The sequence below is a fragment of the Physeter macrocephalus genome, chromosome 6 (assembly GCF_002837175.3).
Source record: "Physeter macrocephalus isolate SW-GA chromosome 6, ASM283717v5, whole genome shotgun sequence".
NCBI lineage: Eukaryota > Metazoa > Chordata > Mammalia > Artiodactyla > Physeteridae > Physeter > Physeter macrocephalus.
In genome coordinates, this window is record NC_041219.1 from 92,437,762 (window position 1) to 92,455,568 (window position 17,807).

At 35.7% G+C, this 17,807-nt stretch overlaps 1 protein-coding gene across 2 annotated transcripts in view; it reads right to left on the minus strand.

Moving 5' to 3' along the window:
* The window catches only part of ARID2 (AT-rich interaction domain 2), a 161,460-nt gene extending 143,998 nt beyond the window's left edge, over positions 1-17,462 (minus strand). The window contains exons 1-3 of one of the 2 annotated variants that reach the window (XM_024122823.3): positions 17,245-17,462; positions 17,037-17,130; positions 15,883-15,980 (exon numbers count right to left, since the gene is read on the minus strand). In XM_024122823.3, coding sequence (XP_023978591.1) covers positions 15,883-15,980; positions 17,037-17,130; positions 17,245-17,336 — 284 coding nt within the window. In that variant the 5' untranslated portion in view covers positions 17,337-17,462. Of the gene's footprint in view, positions 1-15,882; positions 15,981-16,080; positions 16,143-17,036; positions 17,131-17,244 lie in introns of those variants that run through there. The other variant, XM_028491395.2, reaches the window with a different exon arrangement.
* Between the last annotated feature and the right edge of the window lie 345 nt (positions 17,463-17,807).

Here is a 17,807-nt window from a genome sequence, read left to right on the forward strand (position 1 = left end):
TTTACTAAGAAAAGAGAGTCAGTTTACTGTAGATAGAGTTTTAGGTTCAATCCTTATGACAAAAGACTAAGAGAAAATTATATTAATAGTACTATTTTCCCCTTCTATTTTCTAGATTTTATATAATGAGCATGTGTTACTATACTATGATAATTAAGGAAAATAAAGTTTATAATTGGAAAAGTATGAAACTTGACACCTGATAGGTTCCCAGTAAATGTCTGAGTAGGTATCTGCTAATTAAAGCCTGAAAAGTTTTAGATTTGAAACTTCAAATATCTAAAATATGGCTACTTACACCACCTCAAAAGCTATGAATCTCGTTGGTACAAATCACCATTTTTCACCAATTATTTGCCTTCTAACATGTCTCCTTGCTTCTGCACTTAACCCTCACCCTTCATCTATATATAACAAAGCACCCAGAGAGATCCAGATAATGGCATTTTACTGCTCAAAATCCTCCAATGGCTTCAGTAAAAGGCCCTACAAGATCTGCCGCCAGCTTTCTATTATCTCTCTGATCTAATCATCTCCAACTCCTCTCCTCTTTACTCACTAGCTCTAGCCAGAATGGCCTCCTTGCTGTTTCTTGAACACACCAAGCATGCCCCACTGCTGTTTGTAGACTCTTATCCCAGATATCCACCTGGTTTGCTCCTTCGTCTTCCTTGGGTCTTTATTCAAATGCCATCCTCATAGACTTTCCAGTCTACCCTATCTAAAGATGTAACATTCTCCCCACCCAAAAACTATCTCCTTTATCTGCTTTTCTTTTTCTTCCACTTATTATTATCTAATATACCTGGTTTTACTTGTTTTCTAATATACCTGGTTTTACTTATTTGTTTACTATGTCTCCTTTCCCTAGCTCCAACAGGGTAAGTTTTTTCTGTTTTCATTACTGATGTATGTCCAGTGCACAGAATAGTGTCTGAAAAATGATAAATGATCAGCCATTATTCACTGAATGAATAAAGGGCAGTAGTCTGCATATGGTTAAACGTTTGGTCTCTGGTGGCCAGAAGACCTGGATCAAATTCCAGCTCCACCACTTTGTAGTTGTGTGAACTTGTGCAAGTTAACGTCTCTAAATCTTAGTTTACTTATCTATAAAATGATGATATTGTTATCAATCTTGCAGGATGATTTTGAGGATTAGAATAATGCAGGTTGAGCAAAATGCCTGGAAAACAGTGAATGTTCAATATATGTTAGCTATTATGATGATGATAATGAACATTCCTGACGCCCAAAATGCCTCCACTGAGTTATCACATCATTTCCAGTATCCAGTTCTTCAAAAACAATAGTTGGTTGCAAAATCCTTGGATCTTCACATGCTAGTTTGAACAAAACCAGTATTACTCTGGATCAACTCTTACCTTACACAAGATTCTCTTCTGTTTTAGCTTATAAAAAGAGATGGGTGTCTATTTCACCCAAAAAAAATTTTTTTAAGTGCAACATAAAATTGCACATGCCACATTTATCACAATGCTAATATACATTCTATTAGAACTGACTCTTGGTGCTTGTTTCATAGAACCGCAAAAGAAAAGGTTAAGCTTAGGGCCACATCAATGGGATACTGTACTACTAATTCTGTTTAGAATTTTTCACTTCATTCAGAATTTCCCAAATTAGATTCCCCATTTGCTGAGAGGCCCACCATACCCACCAGAGTTCATAAGAACCTCCCCATGGCAGGGGATCTGATTCAGTACAACTACAATGTATCAATGTTAAATTAGGAGCTTTAAGAGGTAAATAAATTTTTTTTTTTAAGTACTTGGCCCCCAAGACTTTGGTGGTAAAATAAGAGCAGCAAACTATAATTCACAAAACTAAACTCTAATTCTGACCCCATTACTTATTAGCAATGATACTTAAAGGCTTTTTTCCTCATCTATAAGATAGGATGATACCTATTTTGTAAAGCTGTAAAAATCCAGTGAGATGAATATTTGTAAAAATGAGCTATACTATATAAACTGTGCTGCAGCAAACAAGTCTTTTGTAGAAAGATTTATTAAAATATTTTTAAATAAAAAGCCACAATCCCACAACTACCCCAACCATTTTCATATTTTGCTAATATTCCCTTCAGGTGCTTCTCTTCACACACTTTTTTAATAAAGATGAAACCACGTGGAGTTCAGGGAAAACAATACAGTGTGCCTTTTTTAGAGCCAGATAGCCCAGGTTCGAATACTAGCTCCTAAAATTACTAACTGTGTGACCTTGGACAAGATTTTTAAACTCCTTAGTCCTGTTTTCTCTTCTTTAACATCAGGATAATAGTAACAGTACCTATGTGATTGGGAGGTATGAAGAAGAAATGAGTTATTATAATCATTTGGTACAGTGCTTGGCACATGGCAAATTTAATAAACAGCTAAGAAAAAGCAAAATTCTGCTTTTTAAAAACTTAAGATGATGTCATAAACCAAAAGTACATTATTATCTAAAGTATCATAGAAAGAGTCTTTTAAAGAAAGATCTCTAGGATACTTTACACTGACTATTATAAAAATAAATCTCCCTACCATTCCTTTGTCTAGATATTTTACAATGTATAATAGAATCCATCTATTGCTTCATACTTCCAGTAGAGGTCTCCATCTAAAAAATAATGTATCAGATTGAAAACTTTAAATTAGTATTCCTGTTATTTAAAAAAAAATAGGGGCCAGCTTTATCAAATATGCAAATTTAACTTTTTCCAAGAAAAACATTTAAAAATAAGGAATATCTGAAGAAAAAGTGATTTTTCCCAGTGATTGTTACATTTTGCTGTGGGTTCTCCAATAATACTCACCTCTCTTATAAACATAATCCTCTGGACAGGAAAGGGAAAGAGATAAGACTGTTGGATACAAATGATAAATCATGTGTTTATTTATCACCGCTACTGGCCAACAATTTAATACCTATGCCTCAGAGATGGTATAAGTCAGTAAAGTCATCTTTAAGTAAAAGTAAAGGTCATGTTTTGTAGTAGCAAAGAAATCTCAACAATTTTCTACATTTATTCCTTTTAAATCACAATAGAGTGGCTAGAGTAATAAAGGCAGCTCTGAATTGGCTTCTACATTCCCCCTCTTATCATTCAGTAATAGTGACCTAAGACAAGTCAATTATCCTTATGCAGGCCCACCAGAAAAAATATCCTTATTTCTAGTCTAGCAAAAAGCCTGGGGCTAGACCACCTTCTTAAAAGCCCTTCTAGTTAAGAATGATGATGCTATGAATTGATAGGTTCAGCAGTCATATCCAACTGTTGCTAGGTACATACTTCTTGCTCCTATCTTTAGGAATCTACGTTTTCAGGCTCCATAAGCTATATTACTAGGCCTCTATAAAACATCAAATTTGCATATAATATTTAATGTCTACCGCAGCTTAGCTCCTTAAATGTGTAAGGTAAATATCTATAAGATTTGGTATGACCAAAAACTGACCAAGAAATTACCAAGCAATTTGCTTAAAGCTAATAAATAGTGCTGCATGTGTGCACACGTACACACGCATCCACTTAAACTAACACCCAGAGTTTATAAACAGGGGGATAAAGAAAGAGGAATGTTCTAAGCAACTCTCAGAATTAGCAAGACTTTAATATCCAAATTATATCTAATTCTGAGGATCAAATATACAATGTAAAAACATAACACATTTGATTTAGTGATAATGGATTTGAATGGACAGACCCAAACATTTAAGATTTCTGGTTGTAACTAAAGCATGAATTTGCTTTTCATCTCCACAGGGTAAATAACCTATAAAGATGACTTTTAAATAAAGACAATTACTTCTCACTTTGAGAAGATAAAAATCAAACAACTATCAAATTGTAGTTTATCCTAGACTTAATAACATAAAAATCAAGCAATGAATTAAAAACAAAAACAAAATTATTGCCTTGTTTTTGTATAACCAGTGATGCAATGGCCAGAAATGAATGAAATAGTGAAGAGTTCTTAATGGACAGATAGACAAAGGTAATTTTCCTCCAAAGTTATCATTTAGCATTTTAGCTGATTTTTATTTATATATTAAATTCTAGAAGATGAGAAATATTCACATTCAAGCATAAGCTGCAAAATAAGATTTAAAATTTTTAATAATCAGTATTAGTTCCTCTCTTGAACACTGATAATAATCACAGATTTTAAAAAATTAAAGTCAAACACTAGTAGATAAACATATGAAGGATATCCTATAAGGATATCCTTATATCCTTATAGAATATAAGGAATTTTAAGTCTAACAGTATTATTCATTCCATGAATTTTAAGTCTAACAGTATTATTCATTCCATAAACAGATATAGAAATACTATGTTAATATAACATACAGAGCTAAGACTGCATCAAGAGCACACAGCAGGCAGTGTCCTACTCAACGAGGAAATGATAGAAACATCCAACTAAGGTCAGCATCAAGGCAGACAATCAGACAAAAGAAAATGATTAAAGGCGTAAAATTTAGAAAAGAAGTAAAGTTATCCCCATTTGCAAATGACATACTAGTACGTCTAAAAAATTTTTTTTTAATCAATGATTAATACAAGTGGCAAAACAATTAAGGCGCCAGATTACAATATAAAAAATCAGTAACTTTCATATAAATGATAACTAATTAAAGATATAATGGAATAGAAAACCAAATTTACAATAGCAAGAAAAATGATAATACACTTAAGAATAAATTTAAGAAATGTCAAAAACCTGTAAAAGGAAAACTTTAGACTCTTGAGTGACACAAAAAGATTGAATAGAAGACTTTCATTTTTCTTGGCTAGGTAAACTCAATATCATCATGTCCATTCTCCTAAGGTAATTGTTTTTAATTTAATGCAATCCCCATTTAAAAAAAAAAAAAGAAAAAGCTTTTTTCTGAAACTAGAACAAATTAATACTAAAGTTCATATGGAAAAAAAAACATAAACAAATACCCAAGAAAACCTCGTAAAAAAAGAAATATGAGATGGTAATGGCACTACTGAATATTAAAACATGTTATATAAAGCCACAATAATTACAATATAGTGACCATTTCTTAACCCCCCAGATCGATAAAACTTCAAAAGCTTGACAAACACATGGTAAGGCTATGGGAAACAGGTACCTTCATATACTGCTGATGGGAATGCAAAATAGTTCTCTCCTACTTGGAGAGAATCTGGTGGGAATTGGGCAGAATTTAATCAAATACATATGCCTTTATTCTTTGATTACTGCATCAACCCCCACTTTAGTAATTTACTCTGAAGATATAGCTCCAAAAATTTGAAAATAGGTTTGCATAAGGCTACTAGATTTGCAGATTATTCATGTGACATTATTTGTACATTATTTGTTATTGTAAAATACTGGAAAAAACCTAAGTCATTATGTAGGAGACTGGATGAATAAAGTAGGATATATCCACAGAATGGAATACTATGCAGCTGTTTTAAAAAAAAAAAAGGAAATTTATGAACTTATTTAGAGTGATAGGCAAGATACTGGGCTGGCCAAAAAGTTCGTTCGAGTTTTTCCCTAACATCGTATAAAAACCCTCACGAACATTTTGGCCAACCCAATACATTAAGTGAAAGAAAGCAAAATAAAAAAATAGTGTGCAATCTTAATGTTAAGATGGGGAACTAAAAATGCATGTATATATCTCCTTATATTTACAAAACAAAACAAAAACAAAAAAACAGGAAGGATAACCAGCAACTATTGGTTACCAAAAGAGCATGGGTAGGAATGGGGCAGAAGTGACAGGGAAGAAAAGGGGGTAGAGGGTAAACTCCAAGCATATCTTTGCTTAAATTTTGATTTTAGAATCTTAAGGGTTTTATATATTCATAAATAAAATTAAAGGAACAAATAAAGGGGAAAACACAAAATTGAATACAAATGAAAAAATGTGAACTTTACTGTTTTAAGTGAATAACAATACCCAGAAAAATAGAATCCAGTCACTGTGAACCTTTTTTAACACAATTATTTACAGATGTAAAGTCAGTCTGATCACAGAAAGAAATGCAAACAAATTTGTAACTCTACTTGGCAGGTCTGTTGTTTGTAGTGGTATGGGTATAACAATTCTGAAACTATTCTCTATGTGTTACAAAACTAACAAGGTAAGTAAATACACTGGTGTTAGGAATTAGCGTTCTCAATGCAATTAAAGGGAGATACATGGAATGGAAGAAGGCAAGAGAAAATGTGTGTGGATTGTAATTAGAGATATCAGTATAGCCTTATGATTTGCAAAATGTGTATACTCATATTTAAAATAAGTAAACTTCCTAGCTCTGTCCTCTGAAAGGGCCCAGAAGAAAAGATAACCCAATAACAATGGGTACATCTACCACCCAGATTTGGTTTCTATATACCATTCCACACTAAAAGGAACCAGGACTTCTTGAAGAAATAGCTGATGCTACAGCAGGGAAAGCAAAACACAAGTTGACTCTAGAAGACCTTATTTTGTCAGAAGGCAAGAAAGAGCTCAAAAATAATAGTAACTTTATAAAAATACACAGAAGGCAACTTGAAAAGGCTCCTCCTGGCCAAACTGAAGCAGCAAAATGCATAACTGTAATAGATTTTAATCCATTGTATAATATAAAAATCTAATAAATAAAAATAAAAACATTTTCCATATCATAGATTGCCAACTAATAAGATGTAGAAGAAATGATAAAATTAGAAAATAAACATCATACAGCCATCATAATAACTGACTGAGGCAAGAATCATCAATGGATATTAAAACCACTGGGTAAAAGTTTGATGGTGAGCAAGATATTTACAGTCTCAAAGTACATCTCCATGGGTCACTTGCTAATTACAAAACAGAAAATGGAAACTTTACAGTGGAGAAACCAGGAGGACACCACCTTAACCAAAGTTAATGTCAGCAATAATGGGACAAAGTGACATCACATACCTCCTGCCAAAAATGCTTAACCTAAATCTAATCCTGAAAAAAACCTCAGAAAAATCCAAATTTTATAGCACAGTTGACCCATACTCTTCAAAAATGGTAGTATCACAAAAGACTGAAGAACTACAGATAACTAAATGTGATACAAGATCACAGATTAGGGATGGTTGGGTATGACAGCTATAAGACATCTTTGGGGCAACTGGTAAAATTTGAATAAGATCTGTATATAATACAGATAATATGATTATATTCATGTTAAAGTTTTCTGAATTTGATTATTTTACTATTGTTACATAAGAGAATGATTTTATTCTTAAGTAATATACACTTACATTTAGAAGGAAAGGGCATTATAACTGTAATGACAGCAAATGATTAAACAACAGTAATAATAACAATTATAATAATGTGTGTATATATGTATACACACCATCACATATAAAAAGGAAAACACAAAGCAAATGTGGCAAAATAACAATTGGTCATAAAAATGAAGTGTAAACAAGAATTCACATACAGAAAGCGAAAAAAAGATTTAACAATTCTGAAAAAAGAAAACATAGGAAGGAACAAAAATGATAGGTTCATCATTTCTATCTCAACCAGATTTTTTACTACTAAATTAATACATCGCAATCTGGGGCTACCTGGAAAAACTACTCAAAAATTCAGAAGTTTGACTTTTTAATGGTGTAAACTAAAAAGATTATACCAAACCACTTAAGCACTCTTGACCTATTACTTGTGAGTGCACTTGGAGGTACAGCCTGCTTAGGTACTAAATACTGTTTATGAAGTACTAAGTGGTCTGATCTGTGCTCAAGTACATTGAAAATTCACTTAACCTATGAACCATTATGGAAAGTGTGATCAACTTGGGCATTATTACTGACACATTTAAATTCAATCCCACCTCTAAAGTACAACAGGTTAAGGCCCTAACTATGGTCTCTTCTTTGTCTTATTTTAATAGAAGAATGTTCCTACTGACCTCATATATGTTTATATTAACATTTTATTTATTTAAAATAACAAGTGGGCTAGGAGAGGAGCAAAAACAAATTTCATTTGAAAACACGTCACCATGAAAGATGTGTATATTATAATTATATAATAAACATCATCTCTGTGCACAGAGCTGACCACTGAACACTATAATTAAGAATTTACCAAGTACAATAGTTAAGAACTCAGAAAGAAAGAATTAAAGATACTTGCTATGTATCCCATTAAGATGTATATTCAAATAATACATTCTTGTACAACTTTATTCAAATCCTACTTCATAAAAATCAACGCTTTGGGGCTTGGTCCCATTACACAGTAATGAAAAAACTCATTTACTGAAAGAAGCAAAAGATAAACATACTAGGTCATAGAATATACCTGAAGATATTTAACAACTGTGGATAATGGAGGGTTATGTATAAAACAAAGCTTTGTGAAATGTAAAGCAGGTCTATCGCCAGGGAAAAGAATGGAAAGGTAAAGGGAAGAAAGTGTGGTTTGAAAATATATAAAATAAACCTTACCAAGTGGCAATTATGGCTGACACTTAAGATTGAAAGTTGGATATAACCTACAGCCTTTTTTGGTTTTTTTCAGTAGCCCGTATGCTCCAGAAGAAAAGAGTGTGAGTGGTGCAAAGAAATTCTTTTCTAAGTGTTATTTTTTCTGAGATTAAATAACATCAATTACTTCTGAAATCTGAAAGGATAAAAATAAAATCTCACATATGAAAAGTTTGAAACATGAAGATAAAGTGCATTAAACAAAACAAGCTATTGTTAGTATTGTTATTTTTAAAGGAATTTATACAATATAAATTAACTCCCCTAAGCAGTACTGATAGACCAACAAAATCCTCACAAAGAGAAAAAGCGGTCAGTAAATTCAATAAAATAAATGGCATTCCATTTGGGGAAAATATTATAAAGTCTTATTTAAAAACAAAACCTAGGGCTTCCCTGGTGGCGCAGTGGTTGAGAGTCCGCCTGCCGATGCAGGGGACACAGGTTCGTGCCCCGGTCTGGGAGGATCCCGCATGCTGTGGAGCCGGCTCGGCCCGTGAGCCATGGCCGCTAGGCCTGCGCATCCGGAGCCTGTGCTCCGCAACGGGAGAGGCCACAGCAGTGAGAGGCCCGCATACCGAAAAAAAAAAAAAAAAAAACCTAGCTATTAAGAAATTTTATTTTTAATTGATTTTTTAAAATCCAAGTTACTATACAAATACAGTTAGGATAAGCTCAAACTGGTAGTTCATTTACCCCTTTTTTTTCCCTTAAGTAGAGCCCTTGTTATCTTCTCTAGAGCCCAGAAACAAAGTAGGGTGTGTCCAGGCTCTGCTTAGAGATGACAGGTGCATCTTGAGCAGGTGCCCCTAGAACAGATGTCACCTAGAGGTTTTGCTCTGGATGCAGCCCTGGCCAACAGGTTGGTGCCAAGTTAAACCAGTTATCTCAGCAACTCAATTGGTTTAATTCCAACACTTAGATCAGCTGTTCTCAAACTTCAGTGTACTTAAGAATCACCTGGGGCACACTTTAATAAAATACAGTGTTTGAGACCATTAAGTCATAAAACCACTGATCAATCTTAGCACCACTAAAACAGGACAACTAAACATTATATGCCTCATAATCTGATGAAAAGCACAGCATTACCTATTAAAGTACACCTAAAATACTAAACTTGAATTTTTTTTCAATCTTTAAATCTAATAGTTTTTAGGAAATAGATACAGGGGATAGAGGAACAAGTTAACTGACACTAGAAGGAGGCAGTCAACCAAATCTAGAATTTAGGGCATTCTAAAGGACAACTGACCCCACTACTTCAATAAATCAGCGGCATGATAGGAAAACGGAGCTGTTAAGAGACAAATGAGATAAAAGAGCCAAAACAAGAGATTCAGCCCCACCATAAAATTCTCTTGCACTAAGATGGGGTGGACCTGCAAATACTAATTTAGATATTAATGGAAATATGAATCTATCATTTGGGGACAATAATTTATAATGCAGTATCTATTCCTACATATCACCAAGAGATTCCAGTTCCAGCCATAGATCACTGTAATATACTTAGTCACAAGGGTATATATCTTGTAGAAACGAATTAACTTTGAATTCACAGCATAATGAATACTCAAAAAGTATCCAAGCACAAGTGATATTTTTTAATGTTTGAAACAAAAAATTTTATGTTAGACTCTTTTAATAACACAATTCTTGGAAAGCGCAATAAAATTCATAGAAAATCTGAATGCTACTGAGAGTGACAATTTGCTCTAAACCATCTCTTTATTCCAGGTCCCCCAAAAGTTTTATATCCTAAGTGAATCCATTAATAACCTTTATGATAGGTAACCAATACTAGTATCAATCACCATATATACATTTTTGTGTACTTCTGAATAAAAAGAATCAACCTGCCTATTTCCTGAGCTCTACTATGGATAACTGAACTAACCATATTATTTACATTTATTTTAAATTCAAAAGCCAATACTTTTGCTTTTCGTAACAATTATGCTTACAATTTCAAACCATAAAATATTTGATGACGATCTTTAATTCTAACATCTCCATTTTTACCTCCAGTAAGTTTGGTCCTTAAACCAAGATCTACTTCTAAACAGCTTTCCCTAAAATCAAAATTCATGATTATGACCTATGTTTTTAAAATGGTAGAACTGAAGCAAATACAGATTTTAGCATGACTTTCATATTTCAACAAAAGTAATTACTATTCTGCAAAACAATGTGACCAATGATTTGGCTACCTTTCTCTTCCTGGCAATGAACACAAGATAATTTTAATGTCCCCTATTCGAACAACTATTTAAGTATTACCAATACAATGCTCAATTCAGCATATAATATATAATCAATTCAGCAATTGATAAAGATAAGCAAATAAGAGCACCATAAAAATCATTTAAATCTGTATATATATCTATATAAATATACATAATTACCTCTCATTTTCCATATTTAAAATTTTTCTTCCTTTACCCTCATTTCTTCTAGCTCAGGGTTTCCCAAACTGTGCTCCACAGAACTTAGTAGATGTTCCGCAAACATTCCCCTGCTATGTACGGTAGTGTTTGGGAACCATCATTTGCCATAGGTGGAGGGAGGGAGGTAATAGTGTTTCTCCAAATTGTCTTGAGATCCACAACTCACATTAACAAAATACAGTCTCTACCAAGTCCTTCAATGAAGTAACACAAATTTATCGTTATTACTCAAATTCATTTAGCCTTTTTTCAAGGAAACACATTGACATTTCAGGAAAACGAGTGCTTCATACAGCACAAATTGGGAATCTCCACTCTAATTGATCCTGAATACCCAAGAGTGTGGTGACGATGGTGGTGCCAGATGAAAGCAGTAGAAAGAGATCCACCCCCCATATGTCCTCTACTTTCTAATTCAAAGAAACCATATATTTACTAGCAAACTTGAGGAGGGACTGTACCACTCTGGAAAATGCCCAATAAGCAGCCTTCCCCCAAATAATAATGAAAAAAACTCTAAATACTTTACCTAAAAACATGCAGTATTGAGTACTTACTCACTAACTAATGCACCTAAATTCCAGTGAATTAAAATGTTTGTTTTTCCTTCCTTTTCCAACTTCCAATATCATTTCATTTCAGATTATAAAATATTCACAGACGTGATATACTTCTCTATCAGTCATAGTGGATTTCACACACAACCAACTGAAAATACTAAATCAACAACAGAGAAGAGGTAGGATTATAAGAGTGCTCCTCTTTAGAAGCAGACAATTTTAGTTGACATCTAAGGAAGAAAATTTAAATGCAAAAAAGCATATAAACATTTCTGAGAGTTACAGTTAAGTTCTTAGTTTGTGCGCTCAGTGAAAATTATCCACCCTGGAAAGAGTTAGATTTATTTCTACTTGAGGGCAAATTTAAGCTATTTAAAACATGGTTTCTAATACACAACACTAACCTAGCTGAGGTCTCATAAGTCTTTCAACTTTTTCTACTTTCCACTCCTCCTTTCAACAAGTTTGCACACCCTCTAAACTGTAACAGAATATGAGAAGATATCAAAATCAGGTTTGTTCAAAATGAAAGGTTACAGTTTACAAAATTAATTTTAAAATGCATTTATGAATAATTTATTTAGATACAATTTTTCTTCCCGTCTTCATATTACTTTTATTTTCCTTCCTTAAATAAGGAGAGCAATCTCCATTTATCAATTCTGCTGATACACAAACTCAATGTATTACTTTATTTACTTATTTATTACAATTTTGAAGCATTCTTTCATTTAACCTCAAGTGATTCACAAAAGGCTTTCTCTTAAAAAAAGTGATCTACATGGTAGACACTAACAACCCAGCACACAAGTGTATTCATTCTATTTACCTAATAAATATAAACTTTATTTGGTATAATTTAAGGCAGGGCTTCATCCACCAAGGGGGGAAAAAAATAAATTCACAATGAAACTGAAAATTCACTATAGCAGGTACAATTCTACAATTAAGTTTCTGACTATTCCAAAGGTAGGTACATGTAAAAAAATCATTTTATAAGAAAATGAGTAACATACAGTGTTGTACAACACATTTTTTTAAGTCCAAGGTATTTCACCTCTTTTTCAAAAACTCAAGTTTTATAATGGAAACATCAACTTAACCTTGACTATAGCTGTACTATTGGCATCAGTAAGCTAAAACAAAATTCTTCAACTAAGTATTTGAAATATTTACCTAAATCTTCATACCAAGGCTTCAAATTCTTAACAAAAAGTAAGAGCAGTAAATTGTCCCCCAATCTTAGCACCAAAACAAAATGAAAATATAAAATTAACTGAGTAAATATGGAACACACTGGGTATAAATACACTCAGGCATAAATACAACCATAAGTAATTTCCAATTATATTTTAATTTCTTAAAATCACTTTGACTAACAAAGTGAATTCATAATAGACTGATTAAATATTACTGAACACATATCAAGAATACAACTTTTTTGTCCAATTAACAAATGCCCCTAAAGCCATTTAGATACTTTTGCACTTTAACTTCTTCATCTACAAAATGTGGGAAATTATTAACTTATCCTTTTATACTTATAAAGATATTCTAATAATGAACATCTGTGGAATATATTGAGATGTACATGCCAAGAATGGAACTAAGTGAAAACAAAATACATAGACATAATAGATGAGTAATATCCAAGCTTTAAATATAGTACTTTTACACATTATCAGTAGGCACTTTTATTTTTAAAAATTAACTGCCAATGTTAAAACAAATAATCAATTGCATTTTCAATTTTAGACTCTGAGAAATTTTTGTAGACAATGTACAACTGAATAAGTGTATGTTTGACACAATCAAGCTAACTTTTGGCAGACCACTAAACTCAAGTCTCTATATTTGATGTCTATGTCTGTTAGAATGGCCAGCATATTAGTTTGCTCTTCTTTATTTAAATGTCTGCAATATCATGAAAATATATCATAAAATACCAGGCTAACAGCTACCCATCTAACTACAGAGGAATGTCAGCAAATTTTAAACTTCTAAACAAGAACACATGTAATGACAGTCTTACAATAAGTCAAATGAAACAGCAGTTCATATTAAAAAAAATTAGTCCACCTGTGATTTATAAAACACACTGCATTATCTACTCAGCAGAAACCATGATACTCAATTTGACATATCAAAGAGGGAACTTACAAAGTCACTTGATTACTGTTGGTTACTATGAAGAGGCACTCTTATGGTTAAGTAACAGAATTACTGTGAAAGCTTGGCATCCTGTCTGCCAGTTAAGATTTTTCAGAGGAAGGTGTAAAACCCATCATAATACATGTCCTCTTACTGTGCAATATTACACCACTATGGAAAAAACTCTTCCAAGGTTGGTAGTACCCAATTTTTGACCAGCATATTTCTTTTGTATTTCTTTACAAGCCATGCAAATCTTCACATGGTTTTATTTTCCAAAACAAATACTTCAACTTTTTTCCTAGTAGCCTAGCTACAACCCTACAAAAACAAACCTGGAGAGTGACATATGGAGGAAAAACAAGTTTAGCTAAGGACATAGTTCAAAATGTAGCTTCTAATAAGAGCATAAAACTCAAACTGACCAGAGAACAATATAGAGTTGTGAACAATCTTGAAACTACATAGTTAAAAACAGTATCATCAATGGATGATAGATCGCAAGATAGAAATCACAACTGGAAAAACAATATTTATGTAACTTATAATAAACTGGGAGTCTAGCCATTTGATTATGCCAAAGCTCTGTTAGTATGAATGTAAACTCTTCAGAAAAACACACATTCCATGAAACATATATATCATACAGTACCTTCTGGATATTAAAATCAATCAATCAATCATCCAATAAATATCAGGCATAACTTTACATGTATTTTAAACGGTGTAAAATCCAAATGGTTCAAACTGATTACCAGAAAACCAAGACATGTATTAACAGTACTCCTCTCAATATTATAAATGAAAATGAGCAAGTATCACCATAAATAAAAAATTTTCTACTTCTCACCACATTACTAAATCAACAATTTTGAAGGTTAATTTTGTTTTACTTTGTTTTTTGTTTCAGTCTTTTATTTTAAAATGCACTCTGACACATGCCATCACACCCTCACAAGAGATAACAACTAACCATATTTAATATTTTCTAGACTTCTGTGTAACGCAGTAACTACTCACAAAGTTCTGCAAACTCTTCAGCTTCAAGCCTGAAGTCAATCTAAGATAGCCAACAGAAAGTACACCTGTGCAATTACTGCATTTCCTATTCCAGAATGCTGAACATAACACAGAATATCTACATCTGGGTACTGCATTTGGAGCAATGATAAATGCCAAACTCAAATTATGCAGAAACCACATTACCTAAAAGGCCACCCTATATCATCATTATTAAAAAGCAATAAATATGAAGAGCATTATTTTAGTTTTAAATAACAAACACCAACTAAAGAGCCTTTATGGGTAAGTAAAATAAATATTAAAAATAAAAGATGACCTCATAATAAATTACAATATAAAAATATTCCTAGGAGAAGAACTGAGAAAAAATTAAGGCTGAATCACAAAATATATTATCTAAACTGTATCACATGCCAACTAAATAAGAAATTTACTTTGTCAAATAAATAGTCAAAAAAGAAGGGGAAGAATGAAAGAAAATCCAAATCAAAAGTATTCCATTTTGTAGTATCCCTAATTTTCCTAAATAGATAATAATCCTTTTAATGGTTTTTAAGTCATTCAAAAATTCCTAAAAAATAAAATATATATATATTTTTTATATATATATGTATATATATATATATATTTTAAAAACAATCCTGGTCACTTAAGGCACCAACATGCTATGCTATGCAGAAATAGTCTACTGAAAAACTATTCAGTGACACGGTTCCACACAGAGGTTTCATTTAAAAAAAAAAAATCTTAAAGTCAGAATTTTAAAAGGCAAAGGAGTTTCCAAAACAAAGAAAAAAATTTCCCAAGGGATACAAAGTTTCATTAACTATCTTAACTCTTACTAAGCATCACCTTTCTGCCCCTCTGTGGATATCAAACAATCAATAACAATGTCACCAAAGAATGTTTACCAAGATGGGGGTGGGGTGTCACCTGTAATGATTCTCTATGAAAAATGTAAACAATCCTAAAATAGGTGAAGAAAACTTTCACCTTCTTATAATATCACTTTACGGATATTTAACGTTTCTCAGACTGAAATTAACGTAAGTTTAGAACTGTTTGGTGTGCAAGGTTTGTTTCTTGTTTGGGGATTTTTTTTTTCTTTTTGCTAAAACAAATCTCCCCATAAGTCCCTTATTCCCAAACACTGTTGGAAGAGTCACTACTACTCACCGCAAGTAATACTGTTTTAAAGCAAAGGCAGCGTTAGAACAACTTCTGGGAAAGTTGAACTCTTCAACAATTTCTCCCCACTGATTCTTCTCAGAAACCTGTTAAAAACACAGCCACACTTGTCTGAAAGTGCACAATTCAAGAAAACTCTAACCTAACTCTGAAATAAATACCCATTCTACAGAGATCTGCAGATACCTCAGGCATCAGTGGGTGATTCGGCTCGACCCGTAAGAGCAACTAAGCAAGGGCTGCTTGAATCACTGTGTTTTCACCCGGGAGCCCAGTATTTAAGAGCACTTGTTTTGTTTGGGGGGCGGGGGGGGGTTTGTTTTGTTTTTGAAGCCCGGACAATAACCAATCGCAAGTCCCTCTGTCGCCCCCTTTTAAATCTCAACGCGGTCCGTTTACACTAAAAAAAAAAAAAAAAGTTCAAAAGGATCAATACTGTTCCGGAGAGCGACGTCCGCAGGTTCTGGGGGGGCCGGGGCCGATTCCGATCCCTCTCCCAGATCTATCCATCTCCATAGGCCCTTCTTTGAGGCCTACAGCTTCTGCCTAGCCTTGAAGCCTAAGATGGCTATTTGGAGACAGGTCCTGGTTTCTTTTGTTAGCTGTATAAACCGAGAGCGAAGGGGCCGAGGCTGTGCCCCCGGCTGCCGGGATCATTTCGCAGCCGATTATCGATGTTAAACCTGCCCGCGCTAATTTTGAGTTGCACGAAAACTGCTCTCAGAGTCTGTGTGTCTCTGTGTCTCCGCCTGTGCTAGAGCGGCAGCGGCGGCAGAGCTGACTCGCGAGCGAGCGGGCGGGCGCGGGCGCGGGGCGGGCGCGGGGCTCGGGCGGGCGCCCCGCACGCCCGCACTCCCCGCCGCGGCGCTCAGACCCCGCCGGGCCGGCCGGGCATCGGGCAGGGCGCGAGCCGGCGCCGGGCCGCCCGCCCGCCGAGCCCCGCGCCCGCCGCGCGCACGCGAGCCACCAGGCCAAAAACAGCCCCGCCGCCGTCCGCCTCCGTGCCACCGGCTGGGAGCGAAAAGAACGCCTCTGGCCCCCGCGGGCCACCCCCCCCGGCCCCGAGCGCCCACTCCGGGGTCAAAGGAGACTTTTTGGAGGAGACCAGTGAGAGGGAAATACAAATTAAAACTTCCACTCACCTTCGCGAATCCGCCTAAAGTAGTGACTCTGGTGTAGAGACCGTGAAGATCCAGCTCCTTCCCACCCACCGCAGGGATTTTTTTAAAAGGCGACCTGCGGGAGAGAGAAAGCCCCGCACTTGTCAGCCGGGACCCCGCGGCGGCCCGGGCGGGAGAGCCCCGTTCGCCCCGGCTCGCCCCGGCGCTGCCCCCCCGGTTCTGCTCTCACCCTCTGCTGTGGTGGAACTGCCGCAGCTCGTCCAGGAAAGCGAGTCCCTTTCTCCGCTCGTCCGGAGGTGCCTTCCCCGTCGAGTTTGCCATTATTTTTTCGAAGGAGGTTTTAAAAAAACCCAGATCGGTGTTTTAAAAGCGCCCCCCGCTCCCTGCGCTTCCTACCAGAGCCCGGAGCCCATTCCTCGGCCGGCGGCGGCGGGGCTCAGTCATGGGCCGGCGGTGGCGGCGGCGGCGGCGGCGGCGGCGGCGGCGGCGCAGGGAGGGAGGGAGGGAGGGGGAGGAGGAGGAGGAGGAGGGGAAGGAGGGAGCAGGAGGCCAAGGGGAGAGGAGGGAAGGAGGGAGGGGAATTTCTAAAAAAGTTTAAAGAAATCGGAGCGAAACTAGAGGGGCAGGCGACTGCCGGATCCGCGCGAAGCCGCGGGGCGAGCGCGGCCCCCACCCCTTCCTTGCCTCCCTCCCGCGGCCCGGCTCTCGCCCGCCTCTCAGCGCCGCCGGCCCAGGCGGCTCGGCCCGGGGACGCGATTCAACATGGTGCTGCTGCCGGGGGCGCGCGAGCGG